This window comes from Elaeis guineensis, chromosome 9, assembly GCF_000442705.2.
Source record: "Elaeis guineensis isolate ETL-2024a chromosome 9, EG11, whole genome shotgun sequence".
NCBI classification, from domain to species: domain Eukaryota; kingdom Viridiplantae; phylum Streptophyta; class Magnoliopsida; order Arecales; family Arecaceae; genus Elaeis; species Elaeis guineensis.
Genome location: NC_026001.2, coordinates 20,319,167 through 20,339,164, shown reverse-complemented (window position 1 = coordinate 20,339,164; position 19,998 = coordinate 20,319,167). Strand labels below are relative to the sequence as shown.

At 39.2% G+C, this 19,998-nt stretch overlaps 1 protein-coding gene and 1 pseudogene across 4 annotated transcripts; both read left to right on the top strand.

Annotated features, from left to right (window-relative positions):
- Positions 1 to 1,120: 1,120 nt before the first annotated feature.
- LOC105051338 (uncharacterized) lies at positions 1,121 to 1,833 on the top strand (annotated as a pseudogene).
- A 1,258-nt stretch (positions 1,834 to 3,091) lies between these two features.
- LOC105051327 (phosphopantothenoylcysteine decarboxylase) lies at positions 3,092 to 18,524 on the top strand. Of its 4 annotated transcripts, none has more exons than XM_019852951.3 (3): positions 3,092 to 3,332; positions 17,358 to 17,718; positions 17,999 to 18,524. In XM_019852951.3, exons 2-3 carry the CDS (start codon positions 17,380 to 17,382, stop codon positions 18,281 to 18,283), a joined length of 624 nt encoding a protein of 207 aa, XP_019708510.1. In that variant the 5' UTR covers positions 3,092 to 3,332; positions 17,358 to 17,379; the 3' UTR covers positions 18,284 to 18,524. The 4 variants fall into 4 exon arrangements, with proteins under 4 accessions (XP_019708510.1, XP_010930003.1, XP_073099432.1 ...); XM_010931701.3 differs by having other exon boundaries at positions 3,157 to 3,332; positions 17,363 to 17,718; XM_073243331.1 differs by lacking the exon at positions 3,092 to 3,332 and adding an exon at positions 3,457 to 3,521.
- Positions 18,525 to 19,998: the final 1,474 nt, after the last annotated feature.

Genomic DNA, 19,998 nt, shown 5'->3' with positions numbered 1-19,998 from the left:
ACGATCTCAAAATGCTCCATTTTTTATTATTTATCCACCTATGTAAATATCAATGTGTCCATCCTTTATTATCCATCCATCTGCATAGATCTCAAAGCATTCAATCTTCTATTTATATAGATCTCAAAATACTTTATCTTTATCATTCATCTGCCTGTATAGATCTTAACACCCTTTATACTGTATCATCCATCCGCTTGCATGAATATTAAAATACTCTATGCTCCATCATTCATCCATCTGTATAGATTTTAAAGTACTTTATCCTCTATCATCTATCTACCTATACAAATATCAAAATGCTCCATCATCTATCATCTATCCACTTATATAAATCTCAAAGCACTCCATTTAGCATTCATTTACTTGCATAGATCTCAAAATACTCTATCCCTTGTCATTAATCTGCTTGCACTGATCTCAAAGAGCTCCATCCTCTATCATCCATCTACTTTTCAAGATCTCAAAGTACTTCATCCTCAATTATCAATCTGTTTGCACAAATCTCAAAGCATTCCATCCTTTATCATTCGTCTGCTTGCATAGATCTAAACTACTCCATCCTTTGTCATTTGTTTGTCTGCATAGATCTTAAAAGTGCTTCATCCTTGATCATTTGTCTAACTATATAGATCTCAAAGTGCTAAATCTTCTATCATTTATCCACCTGCATAGCTCTCAAGCACTTCATCTTCTATCATCTATTCGCTTGCATATATCTCAAAATATCTATTCTTTATCATTCATCTACTTGCACAAATCTCAATATATTAAAATATATATATATATATTTTATATAATAAAGTCTAGAAAAACTAGTAATTGAGTGATTCAAATTTCATATTTGCTAATTCAGCCAATAAAGTGGCAAGATCGATCAAAATTAGAAAAAATAGATAGATGAAGCTCAACATCATTTACCCATGACTGTCATGTGACCGCACGTGGCTCACTAAACAAGCATACGTGGCAAAAAGGTTGTTTAGCATTTTTGACAAGCATACATGGCAAAAACAAAACCAATGCCATCTATGAGCATCGAAGAAGATATAATGTGAAGGAGAGTTGGAAAGAGAAAACCTCGATGAAGAATCTCCGAATCCAAAGAAAAATGATGGGAATGGTGACGGCAGCAACGATAACATCTCGAGCAAACCAGGCCAATGGTGACCACCACCATCGCCGGTCCTACCCTCCTCCAGGCAGCCACCCCCATTATCTAGGCTCATCTTTCTCTTATTCCTCCTCCTTCGCTGCCTCCCTCAAGGGCTACTACTATTGCCTCGTCCTCCTCCTTACCTTCCTCGCCCTCACCATCATTGTCATCCCCATCATTGTCCTAGTCGTCAAGCCCAAGAAGCCCTAGTTTGATCTCCAGTAGGTCGGCATCCACTACCTTTTTATCGTCCCCTCCATCGCCACTGGAACCACTACCTCACCACTAGCGACATACCTCTCCCTCAAAATCACACTGCTGCTCATGGCGGAGAACCCGAACAAGGTAGGAATCTAATATGGGAAGATGCAGTTCATGGCAATGTACTGCAGGGTGCCACTTGGTGTGACCATCGTGCCCGGGTTTGAGCAACCAGCTGACTCGACCTGTCTAGTCCAGACTCGAGTTAGTGTCAGTTGGTTCAATATCCTTATGTTGATGCCCTCGACCTCATCCATGATGCTGTTGTCAATGACCATGTCGAGCTCCGCATCACCAGTGATGTTGGCGCCAAGATCATCTTCCTCGGCTTCGCCATCATCAATGATCATGCTGAGTTCTGCATCATTGGCGATGTCAGCACCAAGATCCTCTTTCCCAACTTCACCTCTCCATGAGTCTAGGTCCCCTTGGCCTTGCTAACATGCGCCAACCCTTACCCTTATATATAAGATGCCATGTCAACGGTGCTTAACAACTTTTTGCTAAGTATTCTCGTTTAGTGGGCCATATGTGGTCACATAACGATCATGGGCAAACAGCATTGAACTCCATCTATCCATTTTTCTGATTATCGACCTAACCACTTTGTTGACTAAATTGATAAATATGAAACTTGAATCATTAAATTGCTAGTACCCCTAAACTTCATTGTATAAAAATACATTTTTTCCTACATTCAATACTTTGTTATTCATTCATCTGAACATATCTCAAAGCAATCTATCATTTATCATCTATTTGTCTGCATAAATCATAAAGCATTCATTTTTTTGTCATTTATCCACTTACATAATTTTGAAGTACCCTCTTTCGTCTAAATAAAAACCCCTTATTGAGTTAGTAGGATGGGTAATCCTATAATTTTACAAAAGTTTAGTTATCATGTGATCCTTCCATAATAATATTTGGTAATAGAGATGGACAACTAAGCCACTTACGAAGAATTTGGAGTTCTAGTAGCTAATTAATATTTTTAAATATGCTAATTAATATTTTTAAATATTTATGATCTAAGTATAAATTTGGAGGATATTTTTGTAATTTTATCAAATATTTGCTAAGAAGGCATGGGCCACATTTGTAGGTCAAGAATGGAAAAAATCAACCCTCAATTACTCTAATTATTGTAATTTATTATTCTGAAGAATTTTAAGGATATGGATCCTCTATGGTATATAACAGCATGCGGTGCATCATGTTGGTCGTCCAACAAATAGCGCAAACATAGATAATGATCGTGCATGCATGTGGCGTACATTATTTGATGGCCATCCGTCGTGCGCACCATAGACAAGCCGGCTTCAAATTCTAAAGACCAAGTTTATTGATTTAAAATAATAATAATTTATTATTAGTAAGGTTTTTTTTATTAATATTTTTAAATAAAACCAATAAGAGCGGTAGATTTTAATTTTTTTCTTTTTAATTAATCTTTAATTCCCGAACAAGATTTTGGCTGGTCAATTTTGCCAGTTTCATCACGAATTTAAAAAACGACATGTCGGAGTTGTCACCCGGCTGTCCTACGACGCGTCCGACTGGGTTAGATGAATGGGTAGGGTCGGGCTGTGTCTTTCGCGCGGGAGAAGGATTCATCTTCCTTCGCGAGAACTACCAATGGATCTAGAGATAGTTTCTTTGATATCTGCGCAGATGCCTTGAGATCCGTGCGGGGCGCGATCCGATGGGCAACGTCCCAAATGAGATGATCATTCTTTCGCGCGAAAGATACAACCCGAACCCTTGGTAGGTATGCTCCTGTCTTCCTTCTCCCATTCTTTCCTTCCCCCTCTCAACGCCGCCTCACTGGAAAGAAGAACGCGGTGGCGCCGCCAGCGGAAGCGAGGACGGCAGCCTCCCCCCGTCCCCGAGACACCTTCAGACCCAAGAGCAGGTACCCTCTTTCCTTTTCCTTTGTTCCAATCAATACTTCATCCCGGAAAGAGCTCTTATGCAACCCGAATCGCTAATAAATCACGAACTCCTTTAATCTTTGTTCTTCATTTCATTGTCTTCTTGCCAAGTCTCCGGAAATGTTGGTTGGAGTGGCAGATTACTTCATCTCACCATCTCTTTGCTTGATGTAAGAGCAATTTTGTTCTGATCAATGTTATTGTTTGCACTCGTGATTCATGTTTGTTATTGCCGTCCACGTTTAAAATTTTAATCTTCAGGTTTTTTAGATCGTGAAAGAGTTGGTGGTAACAAAATTTTGGGAATAAAATTTGATCAGAAAAAGAACTGCGGAAGGGTATGTAGACCTGATCCCAAGCTTATCAAGTGACGCTTGTTTTTTAGGGCATGTTGGGAAGAGGGGCATCAAAAACTTCGCGCATGGGACAATGATTATTCTGGTTGTTTAACTTACATAAAGGCATGCGATAACAAAACATGCGGCAATCTTTGTTTTCTTTTCAACTTTCAGATAGGTGTATCTAGTTATTATTTCTTAGTGATTAAAAAATTACTGTGGATTTAAAGTGTAGAGAAACTCTTTTTTTTTTTTTGAGGAAGCAATAGGTGCAGTGTGCCCAAAGAATTTTATTAAAAGAGGTGTAGAGAAACTCTTTGTACTTCTGTTCAAGTACTGAGTTTTTGACTGTACTAATTGTTGAAAAACTGAATTCCCTTTTATTTCCAGAGAAAAAAAAGTTATCCGACTGAACTTTGACATGCATGGATCTAGTATCACAGTGTAAATGTAACAAAATTGGAGCAGATACCACAATAAGTTATCCAACCCCCTTTCAGCTTTATCATTGGGGTTGTCAAGTCATTCTGCTTAGGTCCCTAATGGCCGCTTAATATGATTTTTCCACTTATACGTGAAGCTCCCATTCTTAGTTAATTGATTAGATTCCAAGCATAAAAGGAACATCTGGCCTAAATAAGAGGCAGGGTTGGTCTTGGGTGTAGAATGCACTTTTGAAAGGCAGGTCATAATACCTGCAGGTTTGTTTCTTTTGTGTGATAACTGCTGGACAAGCAACATATGGGAGGAGAGATTAAGTGTACTCCTTTGCATGGGCAACTACTGGGATGTGGAAAGTAGTCTTTTAGTGGATGGTGGATGATGATGCTTCAAAGTGTTTTCTTTAATTATTGTTGTTACTTTTATACTGTACCTTGGAGATGAATTTGATTTCTTATATCATTGTTATTTTCTTGTTTAAACTCATTCCTAGTCTTGGGAATTCTTTAATACTTGTTTTCTAGAGGCATATGTTTGAATTGTGTAGTCAACAAGGTTGGCCTCCCTGCTGCTAACTATACTTTATGTTTCAGGCTCATGCCCCTCTTTTTTCTACAGTAGCCACTTTTGGTAATTCAAAACCAATTCATGGCTGGTGGGAATTAATCCAAAACATCTTGAGTCTTAGATGGATAATATTTTAATTGATATAAATAACCCTATCATCTGAGGCAAGACCTGTTGGTAGAGAGGTTGCATGCAATTTATAGGATTGATAAACACTCTATTGTCCATCTGTTGCAGTATGACCCCAATTATCCCTGGCATATACTCTAAATTTTTCTTGCGTGCATCTAGTTAGCTCATTTTCAGACTGAGCCATATAGTTAAGCTCTAGAACTGTAGAAAATTTGTTAAGGCATTCCATGGACAACTTTATTTTTTATACTTATTCATAGCAGATACCTTGAAATAAGGGTTTACAAAATCAGATGCCTTGAAACAACATGTATCAGTCATTAACCTTAAGTTGTTTACTTCAGAATTAAAAGTTTCATTCACATATTCATAATAGCATCAGATAACCTGTGACAACCAACAAGCACTATCATACTCAGCTTGGTTTTTTTAGTCCCTCACCACTGTTTGTTAATAGGAACTTTTTAGACCCCTGCTTTCAGGTTATATCAAATTAATCTTTGTTTTTCCCTTTCTCGGCCTTAAAATTTTACTGTCTCCATACCCGGTCTTCTTAGGTTTTCATTGCATATACTCCCACCATCTTAATCAACTTAAATTATTTCAATCTCTACAGTTTCAACTACTAAGTCTATATTTTTCTTATTACTAACTCTTCATAGTTTAGTATATTTATGCCACAATGTACTCTTTTTCATGTTAATATTCTTATAGTTTCAGATCTTCTTTATTGCCTAACACACTGGCTTGTTCAACATTGCTTTTCATATTTCATGTCATCAAACTAAACTTTGCCTCAAAAGCATGCATGATCATATTATGCTCAAGGTCATCTCTTTAATTCACTGTCCAGTCTGATTTTGTTATAGATGCCTTTTTCGTCTCTTCATTTTATAACGGAATAAAGATATTAATAATAACAGTTGGTTTTTTTACCCCTTGATTAGCAGTTATATTGCAGTCACAAATTCTGTGTTGTTAGTTATGAACAAGAATAGTTGCACCATTTTGGTCAATGTAAAATTTGGCCCATGTTCTTTAGAATTCCCATTGTAAATTCAAATTGGCATTCGCTTATCCTCTCATAGTATCATTTCTTGCTATAACATATACAAGTTGTATGCATTGGTGGCCCTCCATTGAACAGCAACAGTTAGCATTAGTATTTTTTTCTTTCTTTCTTTTTTTTTTTTTTTTTTTGAGAGAGAGAGAGAGATGGAAGAGTTAGGCTGAATCCCAACTCAAATTTATTGCAATTAAAACTAAACTAGGTAAGCTGAGGCTAACGACCAAATGAGAAGATTTAAATAAGAAATAAGGAAGAGTATGGTGGAAGAGATTAAGGTAATTTGATAAGAACAGGGTCAATCTTCCATCTCGTTTTATCATTGCAAAACCTGGTCAAGCTTCCTTCTCATCTTAGCATGGCAAAACCTAGTCCAGTCTGTATCAGGAGGTAGATGTTGTCATAGACTATTGGGGTGTTCTCCTCTTGCTTCTAGAAACTATTGAATTCCTTTCCAATCATAGGCACCAGTTTGTAACTTTGATGATAGCATTCCATCCAACCTCTTTTTCTTGATCTCCAATCAGTCCACAGCTCTCAAATACTTGTAGGGAAATCCATGATCCAAACGAAGATGCAAGCTGAGCCTGGACACCATTAAAGTAGCTGCAAACCAGAAATAGATTATCTGTCAACTCCTCATGGTTCTAGGAAAAGGCATGTTGCCGGATGACTTTAATTTCATTTTCTCAAGTTTTGTGCAGAGTATCTTATTAAGAATTCATAGCCAGTTGAACAAGCTCACCTTCTAAAATAACAGGACACTTCCATATCTTTGATAGGTGCTGAACTACTCTGTTATTTAAAATTCTGTATCCCTTATTAATGGAAAACTATTTAGCCATATGCCATTCCCAGTATGTAGGTCCATCATCAACTAGAAGGCATCCTCTTGTAATAGATGGCAGTGTCTTTAATAAAAGAATGTGGGAAACCCATTCCATACTGGAGCCTTGCAGAAGGCAAATTAAGAACAGCCTTCTTCAGTTCCTTTGTCAAAATGTCCTCCAGTGAGTGTAGATCCACTCTCTCTTCTATGTACAGATTACCCAATCAGCAACAACACTGCTCTCTTAAAAATGCCAAACAAATTTGAAAGGAGTGAAGGACATCTTCTATCACTTTCTGTTCATCCACATTATTATTATCTTTGTCCAGAGCATTTATCTTGGAGAAAGGTTTTTCCCTTGTCATATTAGAAGAGGACCTATGAAAAGAGGATGTATTTTTTCACCCTCTTGGACCAAGTGATGCATAAGGTTTCCTTTTTCTTAGCACATCTTCTAGTTTTACTTTGAGATTACATCTGTCAGATCTTTCCTACAGAGGTGCAAGATGCTCTTCTTCTTCACGGTCTAGCCATCAAATTCAAAGGGAATTCTTTCTTTTCATTTCTTTTTACTTCATTCTTTAAGCCTAGTTCTTAGAAATCAATGCTTAGCCACCTGCATAGCTGCTAGTGAGTCCAAATTTTGTTTTTTTTTTTAATTCCACCATTTCTCAATTAGTGGATCAAAATTTGGATATATTCTACCATAAACTCAAATTTGAAAATTTTGCTAAGCTTCTCAATAGGGATCACTCTGTGTATCAGAAGTGCATGGGCCAATGCCTAAGAGATACTAAAAATATCACGCTGCTCTAAGGATACTAGGAATTGATCTAATTTGGTGAAACTAAGGTCCTCTCTTTTGTTTGACTGGGTAAAATTTATCCCTACCAAAGGAACATCAATTAGACTTCACCACTTAACAAAATTATTAACTCAAACATACTAATTCTGCCACTAGCTTTGCCCTTCCACTCATTGCTGAGTCTAGTGCTATTGAAGTCACCAGATATGCTAAGGACTGGCCCATAAGGATTGCACAGCCCTGTCCTCCAAAAAAAACATCAAATTGAGATCTCTTGTAGGGTCCATAAACATTTTAATGACCCAGGTTTGGTTGGTAAGGCTTAGAAGCAGATTGATAGAGAAAAAACACCTTTCTGAAGACCAGGTACCATTCAAACTTTGAGAGTCCCATCAAGTTAATATGCCATCTGAAGAATTTCTTTATCATCTTGCAAACGAACTAGAGTGCTCGATTCCTCTGTAGCACATGCATTGAGTGCATTTTGATCGGTAGGTATGGAATGTCCTGACTACAATAGAGAAGAGACCAGGCAAGGACACCTGCTGATTGCTAGAAGCCTCTACTGTAAGAGAAGAAGAGGGTGAGGCAATGAAGGACCCACCTTGGTTTGTGTTTTTTCTTTTTCTTTTCTTTTCTTTTTTTTGGGTGGGTAAAACCAGTTGTTGAAGATCAACTGTTCCTTAATAGGTTCCTTAAAAGCAGACCAAATTGGTAGAGAAGCAGACTTGATATCCTCAGTAGAAAGAGGATGGAATCGATGGATATTCCTTCTTGCAGCATGCCTGCTTCGTGGGATCCAGAGAGAGAATAAGTTTTTGGCTAGAAGAGTGAAGCAATTCTCCCTCTAGAGAGAACTACACTAATTTCTAGGTGAAAGCACCGTCCAACCATCAGCGGACATTGCCACATCTGAAGCAGGTGCACCCATCAAGATCTAGATGGAGTATCCAGCCTCCAGTGATCAACTCTTTGATTCAACAATGGCAAGGCACCACCTCCCACTGGTCGTCTCCTAGTTCTCTCTATTCATACATCCATATCAATGGCTGAAAGCTCCTAGCATTTCAGATCAAGCAACCGAGAGAGAGAGAGAGAGAGAGAGAGAGAGAGCTCTTAGAGGACTGTAGAATCTGGTATGGCGCTCCAAAGCTTCAGAGGAACAAGAAGACCAGCAGAAGAAAGAAGTCCGAGAGATGACAGCAGCAGAAGCTTAGTCGACTTACTCTCGGACTGGATCAACTAAGTTAAAAGTGGGTCGATCCAGTCTCAGGATGGGTCGACTAAGTCTGAGAAAATCATCAGACAGAAGCATGGCGTATCGAAGTTCTGGCGTGGTACGGTAACTTAGTCGATCCAGTTTCTGAATGGGTCGACTCAGTTCACTGGGTCGACTCAGTCATGGTCTAGGCCGGCTAACTTTGAGACAGATAGAAAGATGCATTTTTTGAAGTCTACAGGTGGCAGCAGACTTAGTCGACTTAGTCTAGGAATAAGTCGACTCAGTGGTATATTGAGCCGATTCAGTTTCAGCTGAGCCGACCCAGTTCGTGGGCTGAAGCTGCACGGGATTTTTGTTTTGATTTAGGATCGAGTTTGATTCTAGGGACTTTAGGTCTTGGTCTGATAGGTCTAAAAGGGGCTAATCATATAATAGGGCTAGGATTTAGTCCAATGGGGTGTGTGCATGTGAGTTATGGGTGTACATGAGCTCGGGGATTGCATCGCATCGGATTAATCGTTTGGGAGTTTTCTTGAGCATTGGGCTTGACCCTTTTGTATGGTATTTATACAATGTAAATTAGGTCAAAGAGATACGGTGAATAAAATTTTGGCTTTTTCTCCCAATCTCGTCTCTTTTCTTTTTCTCTTCTCCTCTTGTACACCCTAGGGCATCATTAATCTCCTTCTCCCTTGTTCCTGATTAATCTCAGACATATCACAGCGGTCCGATTTTTCGTAACAGTTGGTATCAGAGCTGCTGGTTCGTGGTGAAGGGAGGAATCAAGCTAGAAGGAAGATCTTCGAAGGCTGAAGGTTTCAGCGATCCTCTGTCAAGGTATCTTTCTTGATTCATCTTTGTTTGTGCTGTGTTTGTGGTGTGGATCCAACCATGGGAAGCAGCATTAAGGTGGATTTCGAAAAGTTTGATTGGAAGGGGAGCTTCTCAATGTGGAAGATGAGAGTGGAAGATCTGTTGATTCAGCATGAACTGGATCTGGCATTGGAGGAAAGGTCGGACGGAATGTCGGATAAGGATTGGAAATTCCTGGAGAAACGGGCGTGTGCAGCCATTAGGGGTTGTTTGGTTGATGCAGCCTTGTATTCGGTGTTGGAGAAGAAAACCCCAAAGGGGTTATGGTCGAAATTGCACACCCTGTACATGAAAAAAAATATGTGCAATAAACTGATGTTGAAGAAGCGGCTCTATAGTCTTCGGATGTAGGAAGGTGGGGATATAGTCGTTCACATTCAGTGGTTCAACCAGATTAGCAATGAGTTGCTGAATGTTGGGGTGAAGTTAGAAGAGGAGGATCGATCTTTGTTGTTGTTGTATTCATTGCCCCAGTCCTTTGATCTCTTGGTGACGACTCTGCTCTATGGGAAGGAGACTTTGCATTATGAGGACATTGTCTCAGTATTTCAATCCAACGAGCAGAGGGAGAGGTTGACCAAGGAGAATGTTCCTCAGGAAAGCTTGACCGTAGGGGAGAGATCAGGTAGAGGACGGAATAGAAGCAAGTCTAGGGGATGATCAAAGTTTCGAAGGACAAGAAGGAAGTAAGATGCTTCAAGTATCAGGAGTTCGGTCATTTCAAGAGAGACTATCCACAGTGGAAGAAGAAACAGGGAGAAAAAGACAGCTGCTGCAACTTCTGATTCACTGAGTATGGTAGCTGGTCGTGAGGTGGAGGATGACCTCCTGATTGTGTTAGATGGTCACAGGAGTGGTGCAGAGGTATGGACTCTAGATTCAATCTATTCTCATCATTATACTCCAAACAGGTCTTAGTTTGCTACATATACCAAGACAGATGAGGAAAGTGTGATACTAGGAGACGATCATCCATGCAAGGTTGTTGGGATAGGTACGGTTTGGGTGTGGATATTTGATAGGATCATACGGACTCTCACAAACGTGAAGCACGTCCTAGAATTGAAGAAGAACTTGGTATCACTTGGTTATTTGGAGAAGAATGACTGCAATTTCAGCAGTCATACCAGGAGTGGTGTGCTGAATATCTCCAAGGGGGCCATGGTGGTGATGAGGGGAAGAAGGTTGGAGAATAACCTTTGTAGGTTGGAGGATTTTGTTGTGACCGGAGATTTTAATACAACGGTTGCGACACAGGATCAACAGGGCTTGCATCAATTGTAGCACTACCGCCTGGGCCACATGGGAGATCAAGGGATGCAGGAGTTGAGTAGGCACGGACTAATTCTAGACATGGAGGGCGGAGTTTTAGAGGTCTGTGAGCCATGCCAGATGGGCAAGCAGAAAAGAGTTCAGTTTGCCATCAGTATAGTTAGGAGTGCTACCTCATTGGAGCTTGTGCATACAGATGTGTGGGGAACAACACCTGTTTTGAATAGAAATGGGGTCAGATACTTCTTGACATTGGTTGATAACTTCTCGAAAAAGATCTAGGTTTATTTCTTGAGGAAAAAGTCAGATGTCTTCTCTAAGTTCAAGGTGTAAAAAGCTGAGGTAGAGAAGGAGCGAGGATGCAGTGTCAAGTGCTTAAGATTAGATAATGGCGGAGAGTTCACCAGTAGGGAGTTTCAGGAGTTCTATGAGGAGTGCGGCATTAAGAGGCACTTCATAGTGAAGGAAACTCCACAGCAGAATGGGATGGCTGAGGGGATGAACAGGACTCTCCTGGAGAAGGTGAGATGCATGAGGCTGTAGGCAGGACTTTCCAAGGCATTTTGGATGGATTCGGTGGATGCAACATGCTACCTGGTGAATCGGTCACCTCATACCAGACTAGAAGGTGGTATTCCTGAGAAGTGGTCTGGGAAGAAGGTGGAGTTGAACCACCTTAGAGTGTTCGGGTGCACGGCCTATGTGCATATGGTTGCTGGTGAGTGGAACAAGCTGGACATCAGATCAAAGAAGATGGTGTTTCTAGGCTATCCGCGAGGTATAAAGGGATACAGACTGTGGGATCCCTTAGAGAAGAAGGCCATCATTAGCAGAAATGTGGTCTTCGATGAGAGCTCAGTCCTTCGAAGGCGAAAAGGCATGGAAGTTCAATAGGAACAGTAGAAGGTCTAGCCGGATAGTGGTGGACAACTAACCTCCGATTCGATTTTGCCTTTTGTAGGTACATCTGGAGGACATGACAGTCAGGTAGAGCACTCCCCAAAGGTGTCTCCACTGTTGGAGGGGGCACAGACAGGTGGAGGAAGCCAGGAGGTCCAGCAGGAGCAAGCTGGATCTAGGACAGACATCTGGGTTGCACTGCACAAGCCCAAAAAAAATATGTGGCAACCAGGATATGGCTTCGAAGAGTCTGTATCATATGTCTTAGTGACTGCGAATGGAGATCTGTATACCTATCAGGAGGCAGTGGAGAGCCATGATAGAGATAGGTGGGTTCAAGCTATGTATGAAGAGATGCAGTCACTCCATAAGAACAAGATTTGGTGGTTGGTGGAGCTGTCAGAAGGAAAGGGACCCATTGGATGCAAGTGGGTCTTCCAGCGTAAGGAGGGGCCTTCGAAGCAGGGAGGTATCAGGTATAAAGCGAGACTGGTGGCAAAGGATACTCCCAGAAGAAAGGCATTGACTTCAGTGAGGTATTTTTTTTCTGTTGTTAGACATACATCCATTCGAGTACTATTGAGCATAGTTGCAGCTCAGAACTTGGAGCTAGAATAAATGGACATCAAGACGGCGTTCCTCCACGAGAATTTGAAGGAGAGCATATATATGGAGCAGCCGTAGGGATTCATGGAGTCGGGATCAGAAGGAAAAGTGTGTTTGCTATAAAAATCACTGTATGGATTGAAACGGTCTCCTAGGTAGTGGTACAAGCGCTTCGATTTATATGTGAGGAGCATAGGGCTTTCCAGGTGTGAGCATGACCCGTGTGTCTATGTAAAGACTCTGGAGGATGAGTCTAGATTGTACCTACTCCTATATGTGGATGATATATTAATGGCTTATAGGAGTAGGAGTGTGGTGCAGGAACTGAAGGCAATCCTATCTCGAGAGTTCAAGATGAAGGATTTGGGGCCTGCACGAAAGATATTAGGCATGGAGATCCTAGGGGACAGAGTGAGGAAGCTGCTACATTTGTCTCAAGGTGGCTACATTCAGAAGGTGCTCGAAAGATTTGGAATGAAGGAGGCGAAGTCAACGGTACTGCCACTTGTCGGGCACTACAAACTTTCGAAGGCTATGTCGCCACAATCTGAGGTGGAGGCTCAGAAAATGGAGAGGGTGCCGTATGCCTCTAGAGTAGGTTCATTGATGTATGCGATAGTGTATTACAGGTCAGATCTTGCCCATACAGTGAGTCAGGTTAGCAGGTTCATGGCATGACCTAGCAGGGAGCACTGGAGAGCACTGAAGGGGATATTTAGGCATTTGGTTGATAATGTTGGAGTCGGCATTTGCTTTGGACAGCAGGAAGGTGCTGACGGAAATCTCAACTTAACCAAAGGAGCTCTGGGACAGATTGAAGATTATGTGGATGCTAATTTTGGAGGAGACATGGACACCAGACGGTCTACTACTGATTTTGTTTTCAGTATGTATGGGGGTCCAGTCTCATGGAGATCATGCCTGCAATCTATCACAGTCTTGTCTACTACCGAGGCTGAATACATTGGAGTGACAGAGGCAGCTAAGGAGGCATTGTGGCTGAAGGGACTGTCATCGGAGATGGGCTTCGCACAGGAGATTGTCCGGCTACATTGTGATAGTTAGAGTGCGTTGATGTTGGCTCAGAATTCTGTCTACCATGCTAGGACGAAGCATATAAACATCAGATACCACAGAATCAGGGAGCTTGTAGAAGAGGGTGAAGTGGAGCTGGTGAAAGTGCATACTTCAAGGAATCCAACTGATGCACTTACAAAGGTTCTTCCCTAGGATGGCTTTTACAAATGTGTGGGACTGATGGGATTGTTAGACAGAGAGGAGCTTGCTGAGGCTATGAAGCATCAAGGTGGAGATTGTAGAATCTGGTGTGGCGCTCTAAAGCCTCATTGGTACAAGAAGGTCAGTAAAAGAAAGAAGCCAAAGAGATGACAACGGCTGAAGCTTAGTCGACTCACCCTTAGATTAGGTCGATTAAGTTAAAGGTGGGTTGACCCAGTCTCAGGATGGGTCGACTAAGTTTGAGGAAATCGTCAGATAGAAGCATGGCGTATCGAAGTTCTGGCGTGGCATGGTAACTTAGTCGAACCAGTTTTTGGGTGGGTCGATTCAGTTCAAGTGGATCGATTCAGTCATGGTTTGGGTCGGCTAACTCTTAGAACAGACAGAAAGATGCATTTTTGGGAGTCTGCAAGTGGCAGCAAACTGAGTCGATTCAATCCAGGAATGAGTCGACTAAGCGGTATACTGAGCCGATCCAGTTCGCGGGCTGAAGTTGCACGGGGTTTCTGTTTTGATTTAGGATCGGGTTTGATCCTAGGGACTTTAAGCCTTGATCTGATAGGTTTAAAGGGGGCTAATCATGAATTGGGCTGGGATTTAGTCTAATGGGGCGTGTGCATGTAAGTCATGGGTGTATATGGGCTCGGGGATTGCATCGCATCGGATTAGTCGTTTGGGAGTTTTCTTGATGCATTGGGCTTGATCTTTTTGTATGGTATTTATACAATGTAAATTAGGTCAAGAAGATACAATGAATAAAATTTTGGCTCTTTCTCCCAGTCTCTTGTCTCTCTTCTCTTCCTCTTCTCCTCTTGTACACCCTAGGGCATCATTAATGTCCTTCTCCTTTGTTCCTGATTAATCTCAGACGTGCCATAGCAGTCCGATTTTTCGTAACAAAGACATGGTAGAAAGCATTGCTGCCTTAACAGTTAATGCATTAGTAACATCTATAAAAAGGTAGACCTAAAATCCACCCTCTATTTAAGGTCTATTGCTACCAAGAACTTCCTAATCTTTCTATAAATAGTTCGCATGCTTGCTAATACTCGATAAACTGGTATTTTACTATCTTAGTTCCTACTTGTTATGCTTTGCATGCCATCCACCAAATTAAGTTGAGCATAGAAAATGAAGAACAATTAAACATTTAACGCTCTCTAGATAATCCCTCCGTAGAAATGCTGTAAACAAACTAGAGAGAAAAAAACAGAGAGTAGAGATGAATAGAGAAAGAATGAAAGGAGAGTAACGAGGACCATGAATCATATCCATTAGTTTTTGTTGCTCCTCGTTTTTCTTTCTAACTTCACCTGTGGACTAAAATGATCTAGCTACCCGGAATTAGTGGCCAACATGAACAAGGCTGCATATGATGGATTTTGCCTCTAATAGCAACCAACCTAGAATGTTGACCAACAAAACAGATCCAAATAATGCTACTTATATCAAATTAGTAAGTAAAAGACAAACCTGAAATATTCAGCATTTCCTTCAAACTTGATTGTATATGCAAAGCAACCAAGTTTTCATTAAGGTTCTCATTGTTTTCCTTCCAAGGGTGTTTTCAGATTGCCAACAATAAGATTTGATATACAAAGTGACTATTGCCTCATGTCCACATAAATCAATTAATGACCCACATCTATATAAGGATTAAATGATCACTTGCAATGCCTGTGATGGCCGTAGGCTAACATGGTACCATCATGCTATGTCATGCTGATCACATGTGCAGCTACTTATCAGACATTGTGGCAGACAAAAATGGTTCTATGTCAGCACATGTTGGCCCCGCGTACCAACCCAGATGTTGATGCGAATATTTCATCTGCGGTCTCAATTTTAGTTCCAGGCCTTCTCCCTTTATTTGCTCTTTCTTGTCAAACTTATCTTCCCTATGTGTGCAGTAATTCTTCACCTATGTATATGCATTTCCCTTCTGGTACTCCTTACTTTGGCATGCCATCTCATCTCAAAATCGCCATCCAATTCTTCCTTTAGTACTAAATGCTGTGCAAGTTCTGGAACCATATCAGTTAACTCCCCTGATATTTTGCCTTCCATTTACTTTATCATATTGACCTTTTGCCTTGAAGATGTACATCAAGTTTCCAGCTTATGAATGCATTTCTTTTCCCTTATGTTCTCTTTGGATTGATGCATTGTCTCATCCTGAAATTATTATTTCATTCTTTCCTTTTGTGTTGATTGTTCTGCATATGCTTTATATATCAGTCATATCTTCTGTTACAAAATCTCTATGAGCTTTTCACTTAATCTCTGTCAATTGTTAAATTTAGCTCCCACTGGTTTATTTCTGCAATTGTTTCAGCATTCTAATCCATCCCATCACTGTGTGCGCCACTTAGCCTACTTTGCTGCCATTAAATTTTGGTAGCCCCACATTCAAGTAGAAGGATGAAATCCATCCTCTGTAGAATTTACATCCGATAGCTGAGGAATCAAGAAGAAAACCTGAAAAAGCTTGAGGAAGAACAAAAAAAGATGGTATACATTCCTGATTGCGTTAATGGTGATATAATCCAGAATTGTCCGCTACTATTTTTAGGTAGTAATAACATAGATACTCTTAAATGTTCACATAGTTTACCCAATGAAAAGAACAAATGAACTTGCTAACAGCGTAGGTGTAGAACCTGTAGGATAACTAACCTGCGTGTTTTAATTTGTCATCTATTTCATAGATTACTTGGTTTGGTTCTATATAGTTGGAAGTATCTTATCTAACCGATCTCTTCAGAATAATTATGGGATCATGGTTAAATTGCTATCTAGCTGTTTCCCTGCAATTATGGTGCCCTTCAAACTACACTTGTGACAGCTGCTATTGGATATCCCCCCACCCCCCACAAAATAAAAAAATAAAATAAATAAATATTGTGATCTCCTTCTGTGTCCAGATCCTCTGTGAAGGATTTTTATAAAATAATGATGAGGTCTTCTCCGATACATTTCTACATATTCAACCATCTCTATCTATATGAGCAGAGATAGGCTGTAATTGTTAGTTGAAGCAAGATCTTTGATTCTTTGTTGTCCACATACTTGTTGGAAGGTTGGGAAATTAACTGCAGCAGTGTTGCTTTTTTAACTGGTGGGAATAATTTGTTGGCAAGGATCTGCATTCTGGAAATTGAATCCACATGGAGAGGTCGAAAATAGAATTTATGTGCCATAGCTGATGCCAGACCATGATGTAATATTCTTTCTCCTACTCTTCACTCTCTACGTTTATTCCTAGAGCACCTATTGCTGTACATTCTCGCTTTGTCTAATTGTTTGTATATTATTTTCATTTGTCATAGTTCAATCAGAACTGCCTAGCTTGGGAATCTCTTTCTATGGGATGATTTAAATCAAAGGTGTTGAGTCTTCAACACATTCAATTTAGTTTGCCATATAATTTTCTTGATCTTGATAGCTTTAGATGTTGGGATTACCTTGGAAGATTGAAATAATTTTATCTGTCACCTGACCATGAAATATATTGATGCGGGCATATGGAAAGGAATTGTGCATATATTCTAAAATCTCAGCAAGACTATTGGCAGAATAGACAGTGCTTTCACATGTTTGATATATTTAGTCTTTCTGCAAAAATTTAAAAAGATTACCCTAATTGTATGATATGTTACTATGGATTTATATTGTTGGATGACCAGTTCCTTGCTGTTATTTCTGGTTCTCTTTAGCACAGCTTCCCAAGAGGAACTGATGGCTAAGGTGGAGGGATCGTCAGAAAATATAGTGCAAGATGGTGCACAGCCTGTTAAACCACGGATTCTCCTGGCTGCTACTGGAAGTGTAGCTAGTATTAAATTTGAAAGTCTTTGTCGTAGCTTTTCTGAGTGGGCAGAAGTGAGAGCAGTAGCTACAAAGTCATCCTTATATTTTTTAGATAAAGCATCACTTCCAAGGGATGTGATTCTTTATACAGATGATGATGAATGGTCTAGTTGGAAGAAAATTGGAGATGGAGTGTTGCACATTGAACTACGAAAATGGGCAGATATTATGGTAATCGCCCCATTATCAGCAAATACCCTAGCAAAGGTATGTGTGATATAATCCACTAAACTTCAGCTTTGGACTTAATGGCTCCATTTCAAAAGAACTTACTAGGAACTTAAATTAAATTTATGTCATAGGGGATTTTGGTGTGCTTAAACACATATCCATGTAGTAAAACCATGCAAAAAGGGTTTGTTGTTGATTTCTGTTGATCATTATGTCTTTCTTCACTGGACTACTAGCAATTCTGTAGTCTCTACCACTGTAGTGTTACTTGTTACATTGCTTTATATGTCATTCATATCTTTCTTCCCTTGAGTAGATTGCAGGAGGACTGTGTGACAACCTACTAACATGCATCGTGCGAGCCTGGGATTACAGCAAGCCTTTGTACGTTGCGCCTGCCATGAACACCTTCATGTGGCATAACCCCTTCACAAAGCGCCATCTAGAAGTAATCAGTGAACTTGGTATAGTGTTGATCCCTCCCATCACAAAGAGGTTGGCTTGTGGAGATTATGGAAATGGAGCAATGGCTGAACCTTCCATGATCTATAATACAGTGAGGCTTTCTTACAAGCCATCAACAGTAAATGGATCAGGGTGACACTTGAATGTTCTTAGGTGCCAATCAAGTTTTCATCCTAATATTTTTCTCTGCAGCTGTCTTGTTTTATGTACAATGAAATATTTTTTCTTTAAAAATATACTTTAGGTGATTCTCCTTGTTAGTCAGATGTTTGGTTATCCTCATGGGAATGTCTTGTTGTTTCTTGTACTCATTGGAGTGACTTAGGGCTGTTGAATACTTTGAAAATCTTCCAAGCAATATCTTTCATCTTTGGTGACCTTGAAGGGCTTTGAGTATACATGATGAAATGTACTGCAATTGATCTGTGATCCCGATTTTAATGAGTAGATATCATTGTAGTTGGAATGTTCTCATTTGGAAAACCTTCTGTTCTCTATAATAACCTTTAACACCATGGACCCCGTAATTAGAAATCGCTGTTGTCAGAATTTTTCAGTCATACCATCTGAGCTTTGCCAGTTGATTGATTAAATTCTGTATGGATGTAGAACGATGGTCCAAGGCCAAGGGGCTGCTAGGAAGAAATAGGATTTAACCAAATGGATTCGGTGGATCACTGGACCGGTCGTGGACTGCCCTGGTCATCCCCAGACAAGCTCGGAGAGGGTTTTCGAGCAAGATACATCATATTTGACCGCTAATTTGAACTTCTTATTTGGCATCTATTTTCAGTCTCGAGAGTCAAAACTAAGCTCTTGATGAGTATTAAGAGAACATGTTTCATTTCTAAAGGGTTCGATGCACTTAGTATTTGGGGATCTGTTATGATGTTTGGGCAATTTTGATCGACCAAAAAGATCATGATTCAAGGAGAATTAAGTGGAGTAATTAAAGATAAAATTGGTGTAGGATTCAAGATCTAACTATAGGAAAATGATGTTTTTTTCATGATTATTTTCACTAATCACAATTATTTTGGGAAAATTGTGATCCTTTCCAATTATAACAGGAATGTAGTCTGGATTTTGTAAGGGTTGATTAGTACAAATAGAGATATTATAATGAAAAAACAGGAAACTTGAACCCTGCTTTCCTAATTTCTCTTTTTCTATCATTTTATTCTAAAAATTTGAGCTAAGCATGTTGAAGCAAATCTTTCTTCTTCTTAATAAAAGAAAAACTTTCTTCCAAGATGATAATCTAGCTGCATTTTATATTTATGGAGATAAAAGAACATGACCAACATCATTGGTTGTTGGATAAATACGTAGGTTAAGGATTTTCAAATTATATAATTTTTGGTATTTAAGTAGCTAAAGGTGGTAGATCACATTTAATTGCTCAAGATCATCGATATGTAACTTTCATCATCGAATTTAGAAAAAAATATAATTTGATCTTGACCCATATATATATATATATATATATATATATATATATATATATATATATATATATATATATATATATATATATATATATATATATATATATATGTATGTATGTGTATGTATATATATATATATATATATATATATATATATATATATATATATATATATATATATATATATATATGTATGTATATATGTGTATGTATGTATATATGTATATATATATATATATATATATATATATATATATATATATATATATATATATATATATATATATATATATATATATATATATATATATATATATGTATGTATGTATGTATGTGTATGTATGTATATATGTATGTATATATATATATATATATATATATATATATATTAAGGTTGACCAAA

Coding starts and splice junctions, on each gene's coding strand:
- LOC105051327 (XM_010931701.3), top strand. CDS start 3,191: ATGCTCCTGTCTTCCTTCTCCCATTCTTTCCTTCCCCCTCTCAACGCC. Junction 3,333..17,362: donor ACCTTCAGACCCAAGAGCAG/GTACCCTCTTTC, acceptor TCTTTAGCACAG/CTTCCCAAGAGGAACTGATG. Junction 17,719..17,998: donor CAGCAAATACCCTAGCAAAG/GTATGTGTGATA, acceptor TCCCTTGAGTAG/ATTGCAGGAGGACTGTGTGA.